Source organism: Mustela nigripes, chromosome 1, assembly GCF_022355385.1.
Source record: "Mustela nigripes isolate SB6536 chromosome 1, MUSNIG.SB6536, whole genome shotgun sequence".
NCBI classification, from domain to species: Eukaryota; Metazoa; Chordata; class Mammalia; order Carnivora; family Mustelidae; genus Mustela; species Mustela nigripes.
In genome coordinates, this window is record NC_081557.1 from 129,767,375 (window position 1) to 129,794,582 (window position 27,208).

General features: G+C 39.5%; 1 protein-coding gene across 8 annotated transcripts in view; it reads right to left on the minus strand.

Moving 5' to 3' along the window:
- SH3D19 (SH3 domain containing 19) overlaps positions 1-27,208 on the minus strand; it is a 179,157-nt gene that overhangs the window by 78,822 nt on the left and 73,127 nt on the right. For 7 of the 8 annotated variants that reach the window (XM_059373683.1, XM_059373675.1, XM_059373704.1 and 4 more), the window contains exon 2: positions 9,167-9,206. In XM_059373683.1, the coding sequence (XP_059229666.1) occupies positions 9,167-9,206 (40 nt within the window). Of the gene's footprint in view, positions 1-9,166; positions 9,207-10,919; positions 10,935-27,208 lie in introns of those variants that run through there. The other variant, XM_059373719.1, reaches the window with a different exon arrangement.

Consider the following 27,208-nt stretch of genomic DNA (forward strand, 5'->3'; position numbering starts at 1 on the left):
AGCCATGCATGCCCATCCTGAGAAAAAGTAATGAATACAGGACAAGCAGCTGTTCCCAAGTTAACTGCCTGCTGACAGTTTAATTCGAAACAACCTCAGAGAAGCCCCCACACTAAGTACTATGGCAGTGGTAGGCCAGCTGATAAAACTTTTCAATTACCTAACTGATAAACCATATAAATGCTTCATTTTCATGCTCATCACTCTGGGGGCAAATGCTAACGTCACGTTGCTTAAAACCACAACAACATAATAAATGTACATTCTCTGTAGAATGATTCTCTGTAGAATCACATTTCTCATTGCAAAAAGATCCACCACCCCCCAAAAAAACCTGCATACACTTTAATTTTTCACCTCGTTTATAGCATTTATAGATGCTACAACAGAAGTAATGCTTCTCTTTGAGCTTAGAAAACATAATGCCACAAAGTAATTACACACAAGCTATAGTTTATAGAGGTACAGGAATCAAAACATATGGGCAGGGAAATGCTACAGAATTATAGTAGTTAAACTAAGCCCAGCAGAGCATGACATTTTAACAAACATTTTAGAAAGGAGAAGATCAAAAACAAGTTAAATCTTTTGCTTCTAGCTAATCTATTTAAGCCATAATGTGATGATGGTAAAGGATCAAGTAAAATCCTCAACATCTTTGTCAACAGGGTACCAATGCAGAGAACCAAGACTCTTCCAAATTCTTAGCAATAAAGGGGTTGCTGATTTTTAACATCATCAATTATGAATGCTGAATGTACTGACCTACTGCATGTTTAGTTTGAGTCCCTCCCTGTGTGGGGTGACATTTCAGGCCAAATTATGTGGAAGTGAGGCCCTTGCTGAATCTGGAGTGACACCAAACCATCATGAAGCAATCTGAGATTCAGGATGAAAACAGAAATGTAGGGTATGTAAATTTTCAAGACTTAAGATAATTATGAATGAGAGTAAGAGTTCAAGAGAAACTTGAAGAAAGAAAATCTACCTTAGGGCACCTGGGTGGCTCTGCCTTCAGCTCAGATTAGGATCCCAGGGTCCTTGGACCGAATCCGGCATCGGGCTCCCTGCTCAGTGGGGAGTCTGCTTGTCCCTCTGCCCTTCCCCATGGTTCATGCTCTTGCTCTCTCTCTCTTTCTCTCTCAAATAAATAAAAACTTTAAAAAAATTTATCTTAAAATAAACAACAGAGATGTGTATACATCTTACATATGTATGCACAAGATGTGAACATAAAGATGTTTATTTCAGGGCACCTGGGTGGCTCAGTCAATTAAGTGGCTACCTTTGGCTCAGGTCATGAACCCAGGATCTTGGGACTGAACCCCTCAACAGGCTCCTCGCTCAGTGGGGAGACTGCTTCTCCCTGACCCCAACTTGTGCTTTCTCTCAAATAAATAAAATATTTGTCTTTTTTCTTTTTTCTTAAGATTTTATTTATTTATTTGTCAGAGAGAGAGAGAGAGCACAGGCAGGCAGAGTGGCAGCAGAGGCAGAGGGAGAAGCAGGCTCCCCACCGAGCAAGGAGCCCGATGCAGGACTTGATCCCAGGACTCTGGGATCATGACTTGAGCCGAAGGCAGCCGCCTAACCAACTGGGCCACCCAGGCATCCCTCAAATAAATAAAATCTTAAAAAAAAAAAAGTGTTTATGACAAAGCACTTCTGCTATGCTATTGATAAGCAACCCAAACGCTATCAATAAAGGATGGATTAAATAAATAATAATATATTACCTTAGAAAATTCTATTAAGCTGTTTAAAAAATAATGAAGTAGAAAGTGACATGGTAAAACTTCCTAAAATACAGTAAGTGAAAAGGGCAAGTTTGCATAAATATATACATATATGAATATATATACACACATTTACTATACACACACATCCCTGTTTATTCTAAATATAATTTGAATATATACTATACATATACACATAGAAAGCAGACTAGGATAAACACTGAACCACTAGATTCTCTTTTCAAAAAGTATGTTTGTTTGTTTATTTATTATTTATTTATTTATTTGAGACACATGCATACATAGTGGGGAGAAGCCTTGAGTCTCACATGGGCTCCAACCCAGAACCCTGAGATCAAGACCTGTGCCTAAATCAAGTGTCAGATGCCTGACCAACTGTACCACCCAGGTGCCCCTGAACCACTAAACTCTTAATAATAGTTGCCTATGGAATAAAGGCAGCTACCAGGTTTCTGTACTACTAAGAAATGTTTTCACATGTATTACTTATGTAACTCTTAAGTGACAAAATGAGATAAAAATCCACAAAGCAATAAACTAGGCTTCAAGTAAATGAGCTACAGGAGGGTGCCTGGGTGGAGCAGTAAGTTGGTTAAGCACACCTGCCTTCTGCTAGGGTCATGATCCCAGGGTCCTAGGATCCAGCCCCACACTGAGCTCCCTGCTCAGCGGGGAGCCTGTTTCTCCCTCTCCCTCTGCCCCTCCCCACTGCTAGTTTAACTTTTCACAGTTAAATTTACCAATCTTCTTTGTGGTACTTGTTGAGTCTTGTTCCAAGAACTCATTCCCTACCCCAAGGTCATAAAGATATTCTCATATATTTCTTCAAAATTTTCACTTTCATTTTTGGACTTCTATGTATTTAGATTCTACCTCATATGATAAAACAAATTCCATCTGAGATTTTTTTAAAAATATGGATTGTCAGGCGCCTGGGTGGCTCAGTGGGTTAAAGCCCTTGCCTTTGGCTCAGGTCATGATCTCAACGTTCTGGGATTGAGTCCCACATCAGGCTCTCTGCTCAGCGGAGAGCCTGCTTCCCCCCCTCTCTCTGCCTGCCTCTCTGCCTGCCTCTCTGCCTACTTGTGATTTCTCTCTCTGTCAAATAAATAAATAAAATCTTAAAAAATAAAATAAAATAAAAATATGGATTGTCAATTGTTGCTGGACCATCTGCTTATATGTCCATTTCCCCCATCATCTGAACGCTGCCTCTAGAACTGTGTGTATCCACCTATGTCTGTGTGGACTCTATTCTGTCTGTTCCCTCGACCTGTACTTCTGTTTACTGACAAAACACTGTCTTAATTACTTGCAGGAGTGAACCTCTCTCTGGAACTTCAAAACTGCCTTGGTTATTCTTGCTCTTCCTCATAAATTTCAGAGTCATTTTGTTGAGTTAAACAATGTTTTTGTGATTTTTCTGAAATTTCATGGAATTTTAAGAATAGTTATCAAAGGGGGTTATAACAGGTCGTTTTCAGAAGGCTTCAGGAAGACAAAGATTCAAGTGATAATTTTTGAAGAAGTAGATTTAAGGTTCTTGTTTCAACGCCTTTTTTTTTTCTTTTGGCTGCTGTAAATTATTTCCTTGTAGTAGGTAAAACATTTAAGACAAAGTAGCTGGGTTTTCAGCCTCATGAGTCATTGGGATCTATTATTCAGAGCTGGTAGGGTAGCAAAAAGAGCTCCTAATTTTCCACTCCTGGCACTATTGCCATAGGGCTTAACTTTCTTTATTATCTTTAGCTCTACTTCCCTCTCAATTAGTTTTCCCAAAATGTCATTTCATAGCACATTTTTCTAGATGTTATTAATAGCTGTGTCTGGGAAAAGAAGTTACAACCGCAAACAAATTTTTAAAATCCTGTATTGTAAATCTCTCCCTTGGAGTTTTAGAATGCACTTTAGTGTATCAAAGACTCTTAGTGGAATCCCAGCAAAGAAATTGGTCTAATTTTGTTTTAACTCACCATTTCATGGGCATTTTGTGCATGGGTATTTATTTCTTGTATACTGATTAATATCCTACATAAGAATGTTCCATGGGACATCAATTTGGTAAATGATATATTTAAACTAACAAGGCAAAGACAAGAATTCAGGTATTTCTGACTTCAAGAGAACTCAAGCGGGGCACCTGGGCGGCTCAGTGGGTTAAAGCCTCTGCCTTTGGCTCAGGTCAAGATCTCAAGGTCCTGGGATCAAGCCCTGCATCGGGCTCTCTGCCCAGTGGGGAGCCTGCTCCCTCTTCTCCCTCTCTGTCTCTCTCTGCCTGCCTCTCTGTCTACTTGTGATCTGTCAAATAAATAAATAAAAATCTTAAAAAAAAAATTCTAAGACAAAAGAACTCAATCAGCAACAGGCAGATTTTTTGAATGCCAACATAAAAACAAATGAATCAAAAAACACCCATCAAACCTTTTACAGACGCTTGAGCAGTATTTTTTTTTAGCTTGAGATCTTAGTGTTGACCTATACCTGATTAAATTCTCCCTTTAACTTGACAAGAATTATGCTTTCCTTCTATCAGCAATGAAATGAAAGGCAGACATCCCAGGTTTATTCACTTGTCACAGGGAAAGCTATATGAGTGTCCAGCCTTATAAAAATACAAACAAAAGAAACACATCTCTCTCATCCTTGCTGGGCGGTGAGCCCACTATTCTTACTGCCGAATGAGTGGACTGCAGAGAACCAACAAAAATACCAAAATTAAGGGGTTTCTGTTTATATTCTCTTCTTTCTGCTCCGCTGATGCAGCAGGTATGAATCTGCAGACACAACACGGGCCTGGTGAGGTAGCCCTGCTCTGCTGAGACTAGCAGAGGGACAACAGGTCACGGCCAATCTCAGCAGACCCCCTGCACAGCACACAATGGTCCTTCCTGCAAAAACATTTCTTCTTTCTTATTAGGGCATTACTCCTTGCTGTACTGTAACAAACATAGTCAATAACAGTTACTGGTGAGCTTTTGACAGTCAGATTCCTCCCAATTTGCAAAGGAAGGACACTGGCATTTCCCTTTTCTCTTTGAACAATAATTGGCATTTATCCGACAAGCATTTATTTAAGTGCTTATCATGGACCAGGCACTATACTAAGTGCTAAGGTTACCAAGACTAGGAGCACGGTCCTTAAGAATCTGAAAATATAAATTAGAGGTCAAAGATAAAATACTTTCCAAATAACCTGAAGATTACCACTAGCATTGCCTAAGTCCAGCGATGAGGACCGGGAGGTTGACTTTCGAGTAAATGGGCTGAGATTGGGAGTATGAATCCCAGACAATGGGTGCTCTATGCTCCAAGCCTCTGGAGACGTTTTCTTATTTTCTGTGGTACCCTGAGCCCAGATTAGGGCCTCAACAAATACCTACAAGCTACTGAATGAATGAAGTGCGAGAACCATCTAGAATAATAATTTAGCCATGTATGAATCTTTTTATTCCCCACACTAGCTTATCTAGCTTTTGCTTGGCAATGCTCCCTTACAGAGTAACCTGTTCCATCTTTGACCAGATAGGGTAGGCATTCCTTCCTCACACTGTGCAGAAATACAACCCTTTTCAACTTCCACCCATGGATGCACATTCTGCCCTCTGGGACTCGATGGAACACAGAACGGTTGCTTCCACTGCTGCTTTTTATTTTGCAAATTTCAAGTCCATAGAAAAGTTAAAGGAACAGCACAATTACCGCCCATATGCTTGTCACCTATTCACCAATTATTACTCTTTTCCTGTTTCTGCAGTTCTACCTCTTGCTTTTTTATTTACTCATAAATCATCTGAGAGTTATTGTGCAAACATAAGACTACATTACCTCTATTACTTTTGTGTATATCTCTTAAGAATAAGGACATTCTCTCACATAACATCTTTTAAATATCCCAAAGAAAAGTTTTATTAATAAAATATTATCTAAAATAAAATTCATATTTAAAATTTTTTAGGGGCGCCTGGGTGGCTCAGTGGGTTAAGCCGCTGCCTTCGGCTCAGGTCATGATCTCAGAGTCCTGGGATCCAGCCCCGCATCAGGCTCTCTGCTCAGCAGGGAGCCTGCTTCCTCCTCTCTCTCTGCCTGCCTCTTTGCCTGCTTGTCATCTCTCTCTGTCAAATAAATAAATAAAATCCTTAAAAAAAAAAATCTTAAAATATTAAAAAAAATAATAATAAAATAAAATTTCTTAAATTATCCCCAAAGTACCTTTTTTTTTAAAAGAAATCTGGATTTTAAAATTCCAGGTTAAAGAAAAATTCAGTCTCTTTTAATCTAGAACTTTTTTAAGGCTTTTTGTACCTTTATTGCATTACCTGTTTCTGCCAGGACTAGTACTACAACAGTGGTATCTATATGTATATCTATATCTATCTATCTATATATCTAATATCTATATCGATATCGATAGATCTATATATCTATATAGATATAGATATAGATATATAGATCTATCGATATAGATATACTGTCAGGATGTCTCACTAGTGATGATATGTAAGTTGACTGCCTGACTGAGAATGAGATCACCAGGGGTGCCTGAGTGGTTCAGTGGGTTAAGCCTCTGCCTTCGGCTAAGGTCATGATATCAGGGCCCTGGGATTGAGCCCTGCATCGGGCTCTCTGCTTAGCACGGAGCCTGCTTCCTCCCCTCTCTCTCTGCCTACTTATGATCTCTGTCTGTCAAATAAATAAATAAAATCCTAAAAAAAAAAAAAGGATGAGATCACCCGAACTATTCACTGAAAAGTTACATTTCCCCCTTTGTAGTTAAAAATAATTTTAAGGCAATGTGTGTGAATATTCATTCCTCCAACAATTTATTGCCCAACTTTTAATAGCCACTTGATGATCCTTGCCTGAATCAACTAATATACTAAGAATTATAAAATGATGATTTTCTGATTCTACAAGTTCTTCTGCATGGATTTTTAAAAACCCAATGTGTTAGAATCCATTACCACTTAAAGGTTTTCTTTCTTTTTTTGATACTCAAAGTGTCCCAGATTTGACCAGCAGGAAGTTCTTGAAACTGCCTTCTAGGCCTTTTTGGTATGACCCATTAGTTGAGCTTTTCCCATCTTTCCATCACACCATAAGTCTGGACTCCCCTGTACTTTCCACTCCACAGACCCGAAATTAGCCATTCCTTGAAGGATCCCTGGTTTCTGGTGGTGGAGACTGGCCTTTAGGAGAAACAAGTATGCTAGAGTCTTCTACATAACAGCCCTTCAGGTGCTCAAAGCCAGTTACTTCTGTCCCACAAACTTCCACACCTAGGCTAAAAATTCACCAAACTCTTTACACAAGTCTTCCTGGGACTTAACTTTGAGTTACATCCTAGTCTTCTCTTTCATATTCCCAGTCTCAACTCAGTTGCTGTGTTCTATTCTAGTGGTTCCCAACATGGCCACACAACAGACTCACTGAGGGACTTCTTTACTGTACAGATTCTCAGGACCCACTCACCTATACTTACTGAGTAAGATTCTCTGGAGTGGAGTCTGGAACTCTATTCTTTATTTTAAGTTCCTCAAGTGATATCAACATAACCAGTCCACCTACATACTTCAATTTTTCAAGGCCTTGTGGATCCAGAATTAGATAGAATATCAAAAAGCATGGTCTAGAGCTACTACTTTTCTTTTATTAGACATTCTATTTCTTTTAGTATAAATAAACTGAAGCTCACATTTTTGGGGGAGGTGGAAGCAATGACCTAATATTTTTGGCTCACCACAAATTTCCAAAGAACTAAATCCTCAAGACTTTTTCAGACATACTGTTAAGTTATAACCCCCTTGTGTCCTTATGTTCCGTTGGTCTTTCAGAGCCAAGTGTAAGGATTCCTATTTGTTCTAATTAAAACTTCTATTGCTTGATTTACCAAACCTTCAGTGTCTTACGGATCCTGATTTTATCATACAAAGTGTTTTTTTTTTTTTTTTACTATTCCAATTTTATGACATTCACAGTTAAAGTCTTCTCTCTTAAACTGCCTTTTTTCTGTTATTATTTTTAAGTATTAAAAAAATCAGTCTCACAGACTTTTCTATGATTGTGGTGGTGGTTACATATCTATATGTATTCATCAATACTCATAGAAGCATACACCAAGAAGAGTGAGTTTTAAAGTATATGAATTATATCTGGAAAAAAATCAGCCTTACATTCCAAGTATTCCACTGTATCTTTCTCCCAGATTAGGCCTCACTGATATATGTTGATTAATAATTTCTGCAAAATGGAGGAACCCAACTAATGGAATTTTCATAGACTTTGTATTTTTATTCATTTGAGGTCAATGTATTCTGGGTTTGATACCTTGAAAAAGCATCAGGGTTTGTTTTTGTGTGGGTTTTTTTTTTTTGTCTTTTGTTTTTAAAATTTAATTTATCATATGACAGCGAGATAGAGAGAGAACACAAGCAGGGGGAGAGGAAGAGGGAGAAGCAGGCTCTCTGCTGAGCGGGGAACTGGATGTGGGGCTTGATCTTAGGATCCTGGGATCATGACTGGAGTCAAAGGCAGACGCTTAATGACTGAGCCACCCAGGAGCCCCTTAAAAGCATCAGGGTTTGGTTTACTAACCCAGTCAACCCAGTGAATGCATTATTACCATTTAATCTGTTCCCACAACACAAAATGCAAAGCAAAAGTGATGAACTGTGAAATAATGTGAAAATAATATTAAAGGAATTATAATCCTTCATAGAACTAGGCTTAAAAAAAAAAAATCAAACACAGGCCTATCTTTTTGTGTATGAGTAGAAGTTAGATCATTTTCCACCTGTAAGTTTGACAAGGATTTTAAAAAATACTCTTCAGTGCTGGTGAAGGTCTTGTGAAATATCTTCTCTCGGTATGTGTGAAACAGCCTTTCCGGCCTTTGAATCTATCTAACAAGGACTTCAAGAATTCAACTGGAATACATAGATACTGAGAAAAACTAGAAGAATTACACCAAACTTCTAGCAGTAACCAGCTATCTCTAGCTAATGGAGACAGGCTGTTTGGCTTTGTTTTTTAATGCTTTATATAAAAAAGAATGTTTAAAATATTTTACAGTGAGCCCATGTTAGTTTTATAATTAGAAAAAAGAAATATATACATATATCTTATAAAAATATCAAAGAAAGGGGAAGAAAATAAACCACCAAAGGAAGGAAATAGGGATAATTTTGGGGGGAGTAAAGATTTAGCTGTCACTCATAGGAATGATCAAGTAGTCAATAATTTCATAAAGAATTTCTGTTCCGAAAATGAACAGTATTTCCCTTGTGAAGCTTCTCTGACTGCCACAGAAGATTCAAATATACAGCAGCTCGATAAGGGATACTTGAACTGCCTCCAAATATTTTCCAAATAAGAAGTGTTATACACAATTATTAAAAACCATAAACTCATACCTTGAAGAACGATGCTCTGGTTTATTTCGTTCGTTGCGATCTGTAAAGGAAGGAGACAGTAACATGTCAAAATACTCTTCAGAAGCTCTGGGAAAGAAGTTCTCAAATGCCAGCTGCCATACCATAGATTTCACCAAGGACTGTTCAAAGGTTGCTGTGTCTTCCCCTGTATGAGGCTGTTCATCAGAGTTGAAAGGAATTGTCTGACAGAAGAGGTACAAAGGATACAAAGATAGACAGGCATGGAAAGTTTTTATGGTTTGTTAAAATCATCTACTTGGAAAGTATATCATTACACATATTATTTCATTTTCAAAGATCTTTGCTGTTTTGAACACTTTGCTAAAACCCAAACAAATTTAGCTAAGGAAAGAAAGTAAGGAAACTGAAAAGCCACAGATTACTCAGCTCAAAAAAATCATTCCATGAATCATGGTTGGCAAAAGCTTCCAACAGAATAGGGAGGGGGGGAAAATGAGCAGTCAGCTACAGCAACATCTGCAAACACCCTAAGACCCAGACAGCCTCATCCTTAACTCTCTAGTGCCCAGAACTTTTCAGAAGCTGGGTTTCAACATTTCACTGATAATGAGGTGTAATGTGCTACATAGAGGGCAGAGATTCTGGACCACAAGTGCCCCCTTCCCCTGGGGACACTTGACAATGCCTGGAGACATTTTTGGTTGTCACAACTGGGGAAGAAAGAGCTACTGGTATCTGGTAGGTAGAGAGCAGTGATGCTGTTAGACATCCTACAATGCAGCCTACAACAAAGAATTATGTCACCCAAAATGTCGATACAGCTGATGTTGAGAAACTTTGCCACAGGGTAAGAGACAAGGACATGGCTGCTTGAAGTTTTCACATGTGCCTCTTTGAAGGCTGCTGTAAAAGGCTGTTAATTAACCTGAAGACAACTGTATAATAGAGAAAGGACTACAAAATCCACAGGTTGTCTTTTTTTTTTAACTCCAAATAATTTTTTTCAGTACATGCTTAAGAATAAACAAAGTGAAAAGGTCTCAGTGCTTTGGAAAAACTTAAAACAGAAAGCAAAGTATAAGCCACAATAAAATCCTATGCAATGTTATTAAAATACAGTTTTCTGAAGTTCTTCTGAATTAATACAAACAATACAGAATTTAATGGCAAAACAAAGACTGGACAGGAAGTATTTTCCCCCTTAATTTTACTGCTTGTGGAACAGCATAAAGATACTAAAAACATACTATAAAACTTCTCGGGAGAACTACGGAAGAAAAGGCATTAAGATTCACACAGTTAAATGTATTTATCAATTCTTTCTAAATAGGTTCATAATGAAAAAGAAATGTTTTCTAAACCAAGGAGTTAGTACACAGGAAGTATGTTTTCTGAAAGACTAACATGTAGGAAGAGTCACAATAAAACATGTTTTTATAGATACACTGCTCTCAAAAAGCACAATGTTAATATGCTTCTGGTTCCAGTTTCTCTCCACAGTGACCTCGTATTACTGCCGCTTTGAAAACTTTTGTTTTAATTTAACTTCGTTTTACCCACCCTCAATAAAAACATTATGTTTTTTTCACTTGTGGAGCACTAAAAATTTAAAGTCGTAGCAAGATAGCACGCATTTTAATCATTTTTTTTTCAATCGCTCTTCTTCAGCTTTAGGCTGCTAGTTTTGTTAACAAAAGGAAAATATCTCAAGGCAAAGCGGAAAACTGGAGGCAGATCAGCCATCCTCATATAACAAAGCAACAACTCTTACCTGTGGCTAACGATGAGCTAAAAATCTGCCCAGGATACCATTTGCTGTGGCTGGGATCCTAGTTTCGTAGAGTTTATTTAGGCATGGAATAGCAAACTCCCCACCAAATCTCCCTAGTGGTACAACACACAGGAGGAGGGGAGAAACAGAGTCATGATGCCTGAAAACAAGACTCAGCATCTGAGGGCTTCCCTCCAGGGCCTGTTCTGATTGGCAGATGTGCTATGACCAATCTGCACAGCTGGAATGTGTCCACTCAGGAAGCAAAAGCCTCGTAGCTCTCCTTCATTCTTGGTTAAAACAGGAAATTCTACAGTCATTTTATACGTTGTGCTCTAAGAAGATATAAAATCCCTCCCCACCATACTTCTCTGTCAAACTAGTTGATAATCTGTTAGAAGACATTTTTAACATTCCCTCCCAAATTCCCTCTGCATTGTATGTGTTATATTCCTTTGCAAATATATGTGCACAGTGATTGTAACATTTTAACACTCCCAAGACCCATATATTTCATAATTTGAGGGTAAGGGTAAATCATCTGTTACTCACAATAACCCCCATTCCCCCAGCTCTTGACAATGGAAAACAAATTAAAAGGTGTTCTTGTCCTACTATTTTTTCTCAAAGTATAAAAACAATCGGATTTCACATTTTGCCATAACCCATCTTTTAGCTTGAATACGTATATATGTAGTATGTATCTGTTGTGTATCTGTGTGTCTACACAACTTTTTACATACTTAAAGCAAAGTAATTTTCATGACAATCAAGATGATTGTGCAATTGTCAAGAAACAACACTAGTGGCGATGCTGAATTTTTGGCAAATTAATAAATGGTTATTATTTTGGTTCAAAATCCAAGACTGAACAAAACAAAGCACCGAGGGCAGATTTGGGATCTGGATCTTGCCATCTCTAATGAAACATCTGGATAGATCTCCGTTAAGAAAAACGAGAACAGATTCATAGCGAATATGAAAACTTCATCTTGTCTATATATAGTGCTTTAAGCATATGGATTTTATTTATTTCAAATCAAATACTCCTTGGCATATAACCCCAGCCTCCAATTTTTTTTTCAGAGTTTCTAATTTTTAAACAATTAGGAGAGAATATACTTGCAAAGGTTTCTTGAACTTTTACATACTCAGGAATCATACAAATAACTTACCAGACAAAAGTCTCACCATTTATATGAAAAGAAAGAGTTCCTAAAAATAAGAAGGCTCCAAGTCTAACATTTAGTTGCCGAACAGTGCATCATCCACAGCAAATGTGCAACGACTCCAGGGGCCTACCAAAGGCCAGCAGCACACTCTCAATGTGAAGGTCAGCGTGGCCAGATAGCAATGTAAAGTCTGTTGGTTTTGTAGGTATCTTTCTCTCTCTCTCTCTCACACACACACACACACACACACACACACAGTGAAGCAAGAGAGAGAAAAAGAAAACATGCTTGCATTCCCTGTTCCTATTCATCCATGTGTCCTGGTTAAAAAAACTAATTGGGAAATGGAAGACTACCCCACAAGCAGAACACAAGCAGAACATGAGGCAGAACTGGTGTAAAGGGTGCTGTTGGCTGTGTGAGTGTAAATGTTATCGGGAGGCAATGGGGGAACCCAGGTACATCAAGGGGTCTGAGATCAAGAGAGTGAGAGGACGTTATTATCATGGGTTGGTGACTCTGTAGGAGAACTCTTTACCCAAAATTTCCTGCCCTGATGACTTGTGATTCTAAATAATCTGGACATACATGAATCCAATGTTTATATATTTAGGTGATACTCCACTTAGGTAGAAATGGGCCCCTGTTTTGGCAGGGACAGCTTTTTGGGAATGGCTAGGCAGAGTCTACTGATGTGCAACTATTCAGGGTGATTCTGAATCTAGTAATACGGCAAACACTTTGAAATGAAGATGACAAAAATGCAAATGTCATCCTTTGCTTTGATTAAAACTATGAAGAATGGCTAACTTAGAACTTATTAGAATCCATGGTAAGACATTCAGGCTTTGAGGATTTGGCTTTGATCACTTAACTGGACAGAAAAATCAAACCCCATTGGGCAGGGAACTTAGACTACTAACTCAAGTTGGCAGTAGAAAGTTCTAAATCATTCTTTGAAATTAGCAGGAAGACTCAAGCTGACATGAATGAATACTTAGACACGCTCACAACAGAATAGGAAGTGGTATAATGAAAGCTACCTTCTACCTCATATTAGGGTATTAAAATGAATAGTATCTTTAAAACTAGTATTATCTATAAAGGGATTCTATACCATACTCCCAAGAATTATTATCAAATTCCAACTTGGGGAGTATATAGTATATGTTACTTTTAAAAAATGGATCAATCCTGGGGCGCCTGGGTAGCTCAGTGGGTTGGGCCTCTGCCTTCGGCTCAGATCATGATCCCAGGGTCCTGGGATCGAGCCCCACATCAGGCTCTCTGCTCAGTGGGGAGCCTGCTTCCCCCTCTCTCTGTCTGCCTCTGCCTACTTCTGATCTCTGTCTGTCAAATAAATAAATAAAATCTTAAAAAATAAATTAATTAAAAAATGGATCAATCCTACAGAAATCCTTTGTGCCATTTTTAAAAATGATTTTATTTATTTATTTGACAGAGAGAGCAAGAGAGCACAAGCAGGGGGAGCAGTAGAAAAGGAGAAGGAGGCTCCCCGCCAAGGAGGGAGCCTGATATGGGGCTTGATCCCAGGACCTTGGGATCATGACCTGAGCTGAAGGCAGATGCTTAAAGATTGAGCCACCCAGACACCCCTATGCCATTCAGTATTAACCAAAGGATCCACACATTCTGAAAAAGAATTTCCTGCAGGAACAATATCATTACCTCATTACTTAGAAACAGAAAAAATAAAATAATATGTCCATCCATTAGAAGGAGGAAGATATTCATGGATCATGAATCTCACTTTGGCGACTCTTGGAAAGACTGGGGAAGTAGTTCCACTCAAATAGCTCACGGGTGGAATTGTACATATATGAGATAAGAGTTTTCAGAGGCTTTATTAAAGTTTTTAAATGGTTCTTTTATTTAGGCAAAGAAAACTGCAAATATATGTCGACTTGAAAAGAAGCTAGGGTTCATTCTACAAAATTACTCACACTAATACTTCCTCACCTCCTCCTTCCAGTCCGTTCTACCACCCTCATTCGGGTATGTCTCCAAATTGGCTAGAAGTCATTTTGGAGACTCCTATAGTAAACTGTATATTGGTCTTTCATCTATCTATCTATCTATCTATCTATCTATTTATTTATTTATTTATGAGAAAGAGAGCTCAAGCATGAGCACAAGCTGGGGGAGGGGGGGGACAGGCAAAGGGAGAGGGAGAGAAGCAGACTCACCATTTGGTGGGGAGCCTGAAATGGGGCTCTACTTATCATGACCCTGAGAGCATGACCTGAGCACAAATCAAGAGATGGATGTCTACCCGACTGAGCCACCCAGACACCCTAGTATACTGCTCTTTTAAATAGCAGGTTTTCAATAAATATATATTTGCTGTTGTTGAACTTAAGCGAGTTATTACTACACCAAGAAATTAAAGAGAATCTCTGTGAGTTACCACTTCAGGAGGCTTATTATAGAGTTTATGTGACTGCTACCCACGCGTCTCTGGTAAGTGGAAAAATTTAGTCTACAGCATGGTCCATACTGACACCTGTTATTAATTCTAAAATGTCTAAACTCATTAAAATGCAGCACCCTAATCACACAGAGAGGGAGAAACTAGAGAATATGGGAAGTGTTTTTCAATAAGGGAATTATGTTTCAACAAAGCAGACTGTCTCTGGAATCTGCCCCCCACACCCACCATAGCTACTGCCTTACCTGTATTTTTTTTTTAAAGATTTTATTTATTTATTTGACAGACAAGAGATCACAAGTAGGCAGAAGCAGGCAGAGGGGGCAGGGGAAGGAGGCTCCCCGCTGAGCAGAGAGCCTGATGCGGTGCTCGATCCCAGGACCCTGGGATCACAATGGGAGCTGAAGTCAGAGGCTTAACCCACTGAGCCACCCAGGCACCCCTTTACCTGTATTTTATGTTCTGATCAGCACTTGTCAGGACTATTGCGTCTTGATTGGATTTTCTGGTTCTAGTCTCTTTTCCTGTAATTCAGCTACCTTGCTGGCCAGACAACTCTGTGCCTCAGAAAAATTATCAATCACCTCATGCTTAGAGTCTAAGAGGATTACATGAGCTAATATCATGACATCCTCAGCACTTTGCCTTTGCAAAGTAAGTACTCAATGAATGTCAGCTGCCATCTTGTGAAAAGGCCAGCTATTTACTAGTGGTAGTGACTGGTCCTGCCCTTTGGTGACAGCACAAGTTACTCAGCCTCTTTAAACCTAGGTTTTCTCATCTACACAATAGAAAAAATGCTATCCTGATAGAGCTATTGTGAGCTAAAGGAATTCAACGGTATAAAGAATTTAGCTTAGACCCCTGAAACAAATGATACATTATATGTTAATTTTTTAAAATTAAGAAAAAAAAGAACTTAGTTTAGTACCTGGAACATAAATTCCATGACCCTGTTACAATTGCTCTTAATTATCTTCAGTGCCTGGCTCAAAACCACTTTCTTCATGAAACTATCCCTGATTCCTCTTTCTTTTCAGCATCCTTGTATTTCGTTTCCTTTTGCTGCTGTAATAAATTACCAAAACTTAGTGGCTTAAACAAACAAAAACTGACTATACTATAGTTCTAAAGACCAGCAGTCAAAACAGGTCTCAATAAGCTGAACGTCAAGGTGTCTGCACAGCTGCAGTCCTCCTGGGGGCTCAACATAAGAATCTGTTCTCGAAGTCTCCTGCATTTCTCGGGTTGTGGACCCCTCCTCCAACAACGCAGCATCTTTACATCTTCCTCTCACTCACTCTGACCTCTTCTGTCTCCCTTTTCCACTTAAAGGACACTTTGGATTACAAGAAGCCCACCAGGATCATCCAAAATTATCTGTTCATATCAAGGTCAGTTGATTAGCAATCTTAATTCCTCTCTGCCACGCAAAATAACATCTTCACAGATTCCAGGGTTTTGACACGGGCATCTTTGAGGGGGCAACATTATTCTGCCTACCATATCCCATCAGAATTCTCATACTATCTGTATCACTCAACACTTAGCATATGTGTCTTATTACTTAAAGTTTCAGGCACATGTCTATCCCTTATCTAACCAGTGTGCCTAGTGAGGGCGGTACTCTTTTTTATTAAGCTCTATGGGGGGCGGGGGGGCGAGTTGGTTTGAACTCATGACCCCAAGATCAAAAGTAGCAAGCTCTACTGACTGAGCCAGCCAGGCACCCCTGCAGAACTCTATCTTAAAACTCTGCTTCACAGGCAGACTGTAAATATTTACATCTGTAAATGTTTGTTGATGATGGTAATGTCCAATGAATGCCGGTGAAAAAAATGTGTCTTCCTAAGAATGCCCATACGTGTATTTTACGTTTTATAAACACAGTAGTGATTCAAGAGTCACCTCTGCCCTATTAATGACCCACGTTTGGTCTACTCACGTCTCAAAGTAGCTCTCACCAAACCAAACCATACATAGAGGAAGAAACGACAGCACATTTGAACTCAAAGAAGAATCACCTCTTTGGCAAGAGACTGCAATTTTTTAAATATTTTTTTCTTTAAAATAGTTCAACTGAATCATTTTGATTATTGAGTGCAACTCACTACTGAACCAGGCTTTTTAAGGGAATAGTTTCAGAGATGAAAAATCAGAGCCACCATCTACACTTGCCCCTCTTCACCCCAAGGTGCATCTGATAGCAACTTCAGGAAGATGGACATTTTACCAGTGCCACTCCAGTCCTGGGAGCAAGGTGGTAAAGGCAGGAGAAATGGAACCAGGCTTCGAACAGGGTGCCATCAACTCTCCTTGCTGTTCCCATCTCAGGCTCCCTAATGATTTTCTTAATAATTACTCTCAGACCTCTTTTTGGTACAAAATCACACGTCTTCTACAAGTGAAACTCATGATTCAAAGAGAGATGAAAAGACCTTTTAGTTAAATTTGAATCTCTTTAGTTAAATTTGAATCTCAACTACCAAATTAAAAATATTAGAGCCATAGTCAAAACATGAGGTCATTCCTAAGGATTTTTATAAAGAAGTCATAAATTTTAACTAGAATGAGTAAGATATGCTATAAGAAAGGCAACCTGAGAAAGTGACTCAATAACAGGTATTTCTTTCAGTGTTTCCCAAATTATAATAACCTCTTGGATAGTCATAAAGCATATTATTATCTTAAAGGCTCTGAGAAATCTTGCCATTAAACACAAACACAAACAAAATCAAAAACAAAAACAAAAAACTGTTTAACTTTGTTTAACACAGGATTTCCCAAACTAATTTGAGGATGAAGTCATACTTGGTATCTGGTAGCCTGGCACATTGTGTGATTTTATCGTCACCATCCACTCCCCTGGAAAACCAAAGTCCCTTACACAGAGTTTGGTGTAAGGAGCTCCCAGGCCAGCACCAAGCCTGGTATGCAGGTGGCCTGGCTCAAATGATCTCAGCTGCAGTATGCAAATAGAATAGGAGTCTCCATTCCAATCCTATCAGGTCAAGCCCTGATCTTTTTAACATGGTATTAAATGTCCTCTCTAGGGGCGCCTGGGTGGCTTAATGGGCTAAGCCTCTGCCCTCGGCTTGGGTCATGATCCCAGGGTCCTGGGATCAAGCCCTGCATCAGGCTCTCTGCTCAGCGGAGAGCCTGCTTCTCCCTCTCTATCTGCCTGCCTCTCTGCCTACTTCTGCCTACTTGTGATTCCTCTGTCAAAGTAATAAAAAAAAAATAAAATAAAAAATTAAATGTCCTTTCTATATTCCCCTCACTTATTGATCTTTGATTTTATCATTGTTTAGGTTAATTTATTCATCTCAGAATCATGTGTTCCACAGAGATGAGTGCACTTAGTGCCTCCAGGTACCTACTACTGCGTCATACCTGTAATGGGAAATCGACAACTACTTCAGTAGGACAACCCAGACAGAGGTTAAGTGCAGGCAGTCTAGGTCAAACAGCCTTGTTTCGAGTTCTTGCTTCACCATTTATTACCTGAATGGCCTTAGCAAGATATTTAGGCACTGTAAGCCTCAGCATCCACTTCTGTAAGAAAGGGTAACAGGAGTACCCATGTCTCAGCAAGATGAATGGGGAGTACAGGAAGAAATACATACAAACGACAGGATGATTGCTGACTAGGATAAATGCTCAGTAAATGTTTATTATGATGATGATAATATCAGGGAAGCAATATGCATATAGAGTTCATAATACTGTGACTACAAATGATCTAAAAAGGTTAATTATCCTTTGTCTAGTATGGATTTTTTTAATTCGTGGGATTTTTTTTCTCCTGCTTATTACTGGTCAAGAGGACAGGACTATACTAATAATTAATTTCTGAATCTCCTCTTACCCAATCTTATCCAGCCTCTTACCCTCTGAACCAAGGGCTAACTATAAAAAATTAATAAGTCTGGACTTTAACTTTTCTTCATTTTCCCACTGCAGCCTCTGACAGAAGTGATAAATAAGGCCTAAGTAAGCAGCAGAAAAAAGAGAGAGAACTCAAAAGCAGACAGAGGCAATGCCTTCAGGATGCAAACTGTGCCAACCAAGAATCACCACCTCTCCCATCTTTGAAGTCTTTCCCCATCTCTAGTTCATCCTGAAGGTATTAAACCCTCACAATCATTTTTTGAGACCCAAGATCTCGAAAATAAATTTCTGGAGTAGGATTAATGAGTGATACAAAGAAAGAAACAAAATAGAGAAAACATTTATATTTATAATATGTTACTAAAAGTATTATTTATATGTGTATGTAAATATATGTATATATACATATATTACTGACATCTGCCTCCTTATCTTAGGATAGTATGGATTTCTTTTATAAGAATCCAAAGAACAGGGTGCTTGCATGGCTCAGTTGGTTAAGTATCTGCCTTCTGCTCAGGTCATGATCTCAGGGTCCTGGGATTGAGCCCCGCATAAGGTTTCCTGGTCAGCAGGGAGTCTGTTTCTCCCTCAGTCCCTGCTCATGCTCTCTCGCTCTCTCTCACTCTCTCAAATAAATAAAATCTTTTTAAAAAATTGTTATTTGTTATTTCAGGTGTCAAGGATAGATAACATCTCTACCCACAGGTTGCTTTTTCAGCTGTTAGAGTAAAAATGATGATTTTTTTTTCTTTAACGGGAAAAAGGCCCATTCTTACACTCCTTATTCCTTTAGTTTTGATTAATTCGCAGATGTTATAACAAAGTTTTACCTTTTCACACCTGTCTCTACAAAATGAGCAAATATCAGAAACCACTCTAACCAGAGACTCCTTCATCTGCAGGGAAAAGGAGAAAAAGCAGGGAAAAAAGGGAAGTTCACCATATTCCAATTACCATACACCTCACTCTGAGGTGAGATCATTAGGCTGTGGAAATCTTTCTTACACAGGTAAGGATTTTTCTGATCGGAGTCCTCAAACAGATTTTTAGCCACAGTGGGGCAGTCTTGGTCTCTAATCTAGAATGACTTTTTCCCTTTTAATCAAGTAAAGGTAAAGCCATATCTGGCAGTGTCATATTACCTTACCTAGGGATAGACAACGTATTCTTTGCACAACACCACACTGCCTCTTGCAAATTCAAGCCCACCTGTCTCCTTCCTCTCCTCTTTCTCAGCAACCTTCCATCTGCACAACCACCTTCAAAAGGCTACTGGGACCCAAGCAAAGAGAATGCCCCATTGTCTCATTGTGTTCTTCAGCAGCATAGAATGCCTCTGAACTAAGTGTTCAGTTCTGATTTTTCACAGTTCTAGAGACACATAGGATCTTTAAGAGACCTGAGAGACACCTGCCATCTCAGCTTTGAAGCCTTACTTGATTCCCCACAAGCAGAAATATCGCTTCCCCACCACCGCACCACACAGTGCCTAGCACCGGTCAGCACTTCCCACATGTTGAATCACCTTATAATTCTCTTTATCTACGTCTCATTGCTTCCACTTTGTAAGTTTCTTCAAGACAGAGCATTTATGCGCCTTGCCATGGCTGGCACAGCACATTACACACAGTAGGTACAACCCGAGTATCTATTGTAGAGCATACCGGTAGGAGTCCTCGCCAACACCTCTGCAAATTGGGAACCCGCAGAGCTACAAAAGCCTTTGTATCATCTACTGTTTCTTTTGGGGGTGCGAGGGAGCAGTTGTTACTAATTCATGGAGAAGACACATTGCGCATTACCATGCAAAGACTTCAAATAATTTTGATTTGGAATGAAAGCATTTTGAAGTGCGGCTTCAGAGAGTTGCAGGATTCACAAAACACAAAACACTGTGTTATGAAAAATGCACCATTTAAGGGAAAGCAAAAGCAATGCAATCATTACGAGAAGCACACAAAGCTACACAAGGGATTCACCTTCTGTGGCTCCCAGGTCACAAAACACAGTGGAGATAAATTCAGAGCCCGCGATCAGCATAATGACAATGACAGCGATGACAGCTATTATTCACAGAGTCTCACTATGTTAGAGGCATTCTAATACAGTCTCATTTACTCTTCATGGAATTCCCACGATATGAGTCTTTTCCACTTTACTGATGAGAAAGCAAAGCCTCTGAGAAGCTAGTTAAATAAAAAGGGACTATGAATTTTCAAACCTGGATCTGAAGAATCCCAAAGTCCCTGCTCTTTCCACTCGGTTAGAAGGCTGGAGGTCCCACTCATTTGATAAACTACAAGGGTAAAAATGTAGAAATGCTGTTCACCATAAGCCACACTTACACTTCAGTATCAGACGGTGTGTCGTTTACAGACTGAACCCAGGGCCTCAAATTCCTTCTAACTGTCTCTGAGGCTTTCTTCAGCTTCACAAAACAAACACCCTCTCATAAATTCCTAAAAATACAGAAGATTTTGCCTTGGGTGTCTTATGACAAGACCCCTGCACTGGGAGAATAGCTCCAATTCACTACCTGATGCCATCAATAATTTTATGCCACTAACATTTATCTATGGGTGCAACAGAGTATGGAAATAGGTACATGGTGATAGGGACAGTTCATTATAAAATTAAACAGTTATGAGAATATTGCTTATTGTTAATTCCTGTACTTACAGAGTGAAATTTTTAGAAAAGAATAAAATGACCTACAGTAATTATTAAATTTTTGTATGACACCAATCTGGGTATTGGTGATTTTCTTTTCAAATACAATTAGCCATCTTTTAATTGCAACACAAAATCCACTTTTTTTTTTTTTAAGATTTTATTTATTTATTTGACAGAGAGAGATCACAAGTAGGCAGAGAGGCAGGCAGAGAGAGGGGGGGGAAGCAGGCTCCCGGCTGAGCAGAGAGCCCGATGTGGGGCTGGATCCCAGGACCCCGAGATCATGACCTGAGCTGAAAGCAGACGCTTAACCCACTGAGCCACCCAGGTACCCCAAAATCCACTCTTAATAATGATAGTTAAAACATACAAACACTGGGCAACGAGGAGGAAGAAATATTAGCCACATATCAGAAACTGGCTCTGGGGCAGCTTATGTGTCATTTATGCAAAGCAGACTCTCAGATATCATGGGTTTGCCCGTCATCCACTAGCCAAGATTTCCACACTATTCCACACCCAGACTCACTGACACATCTGAAATAATGTCTGTTTGCATCATTGCTGAGTTAACCCATGCACCACAAGCAATTAAAAAACAGGTCTGAGAAACAGCGGACACTTCTAGTAATATGGAGATGAAGTACAGATCCAATTCTACTTTATCAGAAACCCGAGTAAGGCGTTGTATGCTTTCTTCCCACAGAGCTGTGAATGAAACACCTGCAGATGCAGGTGCGTGAGATCAACCTTAGCCACTCTCTGGCTCAGTGTATTCAGGTACAGACCTTTCTGATCTACCCAGCTCTGGCCCAGAGAAAAAAGAATCAAAGACAATGCTGACTGTCTTGGAGGATAAGAGACTGTGGAATACTCCTGGAACACAACAAAAGCTACATTCAACAAACCTACAACATATATTGAGACACAAGAGCAAACAATTTCTTCTTTTTTTTTTTTTTTAAGATTTTATTTATTTTATTTGTCAGAGAGACACAAAGAGAGTATGCACAAGCAGGCAGAGTGGCAGACAGAGGCAGAGAGAGGAGACCCGAGTGGCTCAACTGACTGAGCCACCCAAGAGTCCCTCTTTTTTTTTTTTTTTTTTAATTTTATTTATTTGACAGAGAGAGAGAGAGATCACAAGTAGGCAGAGAGGCAGGCAGAGGGGTGAGGGGAAGCAGGCTCCCTGCAGAGCAGAGAGCCAGATTCGAAGCTTGATTCCAGCACCCTGGGATCACAACCTGAGCCGAAGGCAGAGGCTTTTACCCACTGAGCCACCCAGGCACCCCCTTCTTTTTAACTTTACATTTTATTTTATTTTTTTCAGTGACCCAAATTTCATTGTTTATGCACCACACCCAGTACTCCATGCAATACGCGCCCTCCACAATACCCACCACCAGGCTCCCCCAAACCCCTACTCCCTCCCCTCCAAAACCCTCAGTTTGTTTTTCAGAGTCCACAGTCTCTCGTGGTTCATCTCCCCATCCAATTTCCCTCAACTCCCTTCTCCTCTCCATCTCCCCATGTCCTCCATGTTATTCCTTATGCTCACAAGTAAGTGAAACCATATGATAACTGACTCTCTCTGCTTGACTTATTTCACTCAGCAGAATCTCTTCCAGTCCCGTCCATGTTGACACAAAAGTTGGGTATTCATCCTTTCTGATGGAGGCATAATACTCCATTGTATATGTGGACCATATCTTCTTTATCCATTTGTCTGCTGAAGGGCATCTTGGCTCTTTCCAGTTTGGTGATTGTGGCCATTGCTGCTATGAACATTGGGGTACATATGGCCCTTCTTTTCACTTCATCTGTATCTTTGGGGTAAATACCCAGTAGTGCAATTGCAGGGTCATAGGGTAGCTCTATATTTAATTTCTTAAGGAACCTCCACACTGTTTTCCAAAGTGGCTGCACCAACTTGCATTTCTAATGCATACTGTGAGTACAAACAATGCAGAAGAACCTTTGATATGTCATGAGAATTTTAAGAATCCACAAAATCTTTAACAAAAATATTTGTGTAACTTCCCAGACCTCTCTCAAATAACAATTTCACCAAAATCCATGTATTTCCTGTGCATATCTGTATACCATGAGTTAACTGTGTTTTCAACGTTCACTACAGTTTTATCAACCACTTGGATTCACGTACTTGCCTTACAGCAGGAATAAAAAATTCCAACGTCAGCTGACATGAAAATTACTTGAACTTACAGGTTTCTATTGAACCATCAAACGGTGAATATTAAATAAATGAATGCCCAGGAGCTACTAAAATCTAGGAATATAAGGGAAGGATTTTTTTTTAATTTAAGATTTTATTTATTTATTTGACAGACAGAGATCACAAGTAGACAGAGAGGCAGGCAGAGAGAGAGAGGAGGAAGCAGGATCCCTGCTGAGCAGAGAGCCAGACTTGGGGCTCGATCCCAGGACCCTGGGATCATGACCTGAGCCGAAGGCAGAGGCTTTAACCCACTGAGACACCCAGGCATCCCAAGGAAGGTTTAGTTGTGACTAACAATCTTAAAGGCTTGCCAGAATAGATAGCATTTGGTTTGAGCATAACTTTAAGCTGGCAAAATTTGAGAAGTAAATATGGGAAGAAAGGCATCTAAGAGAAAGGCATCGGGATCCCTGCTTGATGGGAAGCCTGCCTCTCCCTCTCTTGCTCTCCCTCGTGTTCCCTCTCTCACTGTGACTCTCTCTGTCAAATAAGTAAGTAAAATCTTAAAAAAACGAAAGAAAGTCATATGTAAATGTTTACTTGACTCAGTGGTTATATCCACCTCCTCTGCCTATAAATTGAAAGATAATGAAATAAAAACCTGAATAGAGGAGTGCCTGGGTGGCTCAGTGGGTTAAAGCCTCTGCCTCCAGCTCAGGTCATGATCCCGGGGTCCTGGGATCGAGCCCCACAACGGACTCTCTGCTCCACAGGGAGCCTGCTTCCTCCTCTCTCTCTCTCTGCCTGCCTTTCTGCCTGCTTGTGATCTCTGTCTGTCAAATAAATAGATGAAATCTTTAAAAAACAAAAACAAAAACAAAACAAAACCTGAATAGTACCATGACAACTCTAAAACAAATCAAGAATGAGAGTGATCCAATGAATCAGACATCCTAAGAAATTTGAAACCAAGGTCAAAGACATCAGAGGTTAAACATGAGTTCTCTCTAGCAAGCTTTCTGAATCAAAGAATAAAAACTGGCCCCTTGGACATCCATGAAGATAGCTAATTAAAGCTATATTCAGATCAAGAGATCAAACTCCTCAGCACTGTTCAGCCCATTCCACAACAAATTACACCTAGAAGCCAGACAAGGTTTCCCTTTTGAGCTGAAGGGAGAAGACTGCTACCCATATGAAGTTAGTGATCTGCCAAGGGATAGTCCCAGTGGGGGACCTGGGACTTGATGAGGGAAAAAGAGTATAGTTTACGGTAATTTAGGCTTTAAATTAACTTCAGACCCAGAAATTATTGGGAGACAAAGAGGAAAGACAGGTCCTACAAGTAAAATATAGTAAACCACTCCATTTCAAGATACATCTTACTCCTGGAATAACAACTTTCTTAACTTGGCAATTTTAAGGGTCTGAGCTTGTCTTCCAACTCCCTTATAAGAAAACCCAAAATAGTATAACCCATTGGGGTGCCTGGGTGGCTCAGTGGATTAAAGCCTCTGCCTTCGGCTCAGGTCATGATTCCAGGGTCCTGGGATCCAGCCCTGAGTCGGGCTGGCTCTCTGCTCAGCAGGAAGCCTGCTTCTACCTCTCTCTCTCTCTCTCTCTCTGCCTGTCTCTCTGCCTACTTGTGATCTCTGTCAAATAAATAAATAAAATTTTTTTTAAAAAAATAGTATAACCCATTAATACACCATTTACACAGTAAGTTATGTCATTCAGAGAAAAGCACTTCTGGAGAAATAAAACCACTACTTGTATCAGCCAATTTAGTCTTCATTCATAAACATGTTCCTACAACCAATGCCAAGCAAACATCTAAGGAAAAAGCAATGGTATAAAAGGTAAAGATCAAAATGAATGATCAATTCTGGATCAAAACAAAAGTGAATTTAGAGACTAGAAGAGAATGCTTAAAATATTCTACCGGAGGGGCGCCTGGGTGGCTCGGTCGGTTAAGCATCTGACTCTTGGTTTCGGCCCAGGTAGTGATCTCAGAGTGGTTAAATCAAGCCCCACTGGGGGCTCTGCACTCAGGGGGAAGTCTGCTTGAGATTTTCTTCCTCTGCCCCTTCCCCCCCCCCCCCCCCCAAATAAATAAATAAAACTTTAAAAAGGAAAAATATTTCTGACTTACACATACTGGCCTGCCAACCTGATCTATGCCAAACTGAGAAGTAATGGTAATAAACAGAGCTGCATTTCCATTCTCTGTACCATGTGCATCAACTAACTGTTGATGCAATTATTCCCATTTCAAGATGTGCAGACTGAAGTTCCCCAGGGTTAAGTAACTGATGCAGGGTCACAAGACCGACCAACAAGGGCAGATCTGAGACTGGAACTCAGCTTGGTCTGACTCCAATCCCACACTCAAGATGGCTTTTCAGAACAGCACATTCTTGATGTGCCTTTTTAAAGAAGCAGTGAGGGGCGCCTGGGTGGCTCAGTGGGTTAAACCTCTGCCTTAGGCTCAGGTCATGATCTCAGGGTCCTGGGATGGAGCCCTGCATCGGGCTCTTGGCTCAGCAGGGAGCCTAATTCCTCCCCTTTCTCTGTCAGCCTCTGCCTACTTGTGATCTCTATGTCAAATAAATAAAAACTTAAAAAATATATTAAAAAATAAAGAAACCGTGAAAGACACTGAAAACACCACATCTCTACTAACAAGTCCGAATTTTATTTGTTAAAAGGAAAAAGTCCAACGGAATATAAAGGCGAAGGTGCATTTAGAACAACAGGTTTTATATGAGCTTATATGGTTCTTTTATGCCCTTGGGTAATAGCTGATTGGGAAATTAATGATAATATTCTAAGATAAAGTCTCCAGTATGAGGACTTCAATTATAAAGGGGGCTGTATTTAACTAGAAATATAAGATTCTTAATCCCTAAATACGGTATGTGGGAAATAAAAAAGATAAATGATCTTTCAATAAAAAGCTGTAAGAAAGTTCTCCTGGGTACAGATAAGAAGTCGAACTAGATTTGGCATTGGCAGTACAACTAACAAAGCTGCAGGAATCAAGAGGGAAAACAGAATAAACAGAAAAAATTTCCCAAAAATAATTCCAAGTAACAAACACAGTGATAATCCTAGAAATACTCCTGACTATTAAACAAACTATAAAAAGATTCTCAGAGAGAACAGAATACACCCAAACTTCTGAGGCATCTGGGTGACTCAGTCGTTAAGCGTCTGCCTTTGGCTCAGGTCATGATTCCAGGGTCCCAGGACTGAGCCCTGCACTGGGCTCCCTGCTTAGGAACTCACTGGTCGGTGGGAAGCCTGCTTCTCCTTCTCCCACTCCCCCTACTTGCGTTCCCTCCCTCGCTGTGTCTCTGTCAAATAAATAAATAAAAATCTTTAAAAAAAAATACACCCAAATTTGTCTTCCATTTCCCAAGAAATAGACACTATTGTAAAAGGGAAAGAGCTCTTACTAGTTATCTCTCCTTGATCTTTATGATGTTAATCAATTAAGAGCAAATAAATGTGCAATCAGGAATTTTTATACTTTTAGTAATCTGTGTCCAAATACTTATTAAGAAAAATCATTTTATATCTAGATTGAGAGCATACTCTGATATGATCAAATTTAAAAGTATAATAGTAAATAAAAATGTGAGACTTTATACTATAAAAGGAGAAAATAAATTGAAGAAAGAGATAAAAAGGAAAAAACAATGTCCCATTTCTAATTCACTCCGTGAATACCATTAAGATGTGGGAGAGGAAATGTATAAACTGATGTCACAGACCCTCAACAAACATGGCAGTAAATAAAGTGATTCCAGTCTCTAGTGAGGATGTCACTGACAACAGAAGTTCTCAACTGTTTTAGGCATTCATATTGTGTTACCTACTGGCAGAAATTAAGTCATAAAAGGACAAGAGGTGGACAAAT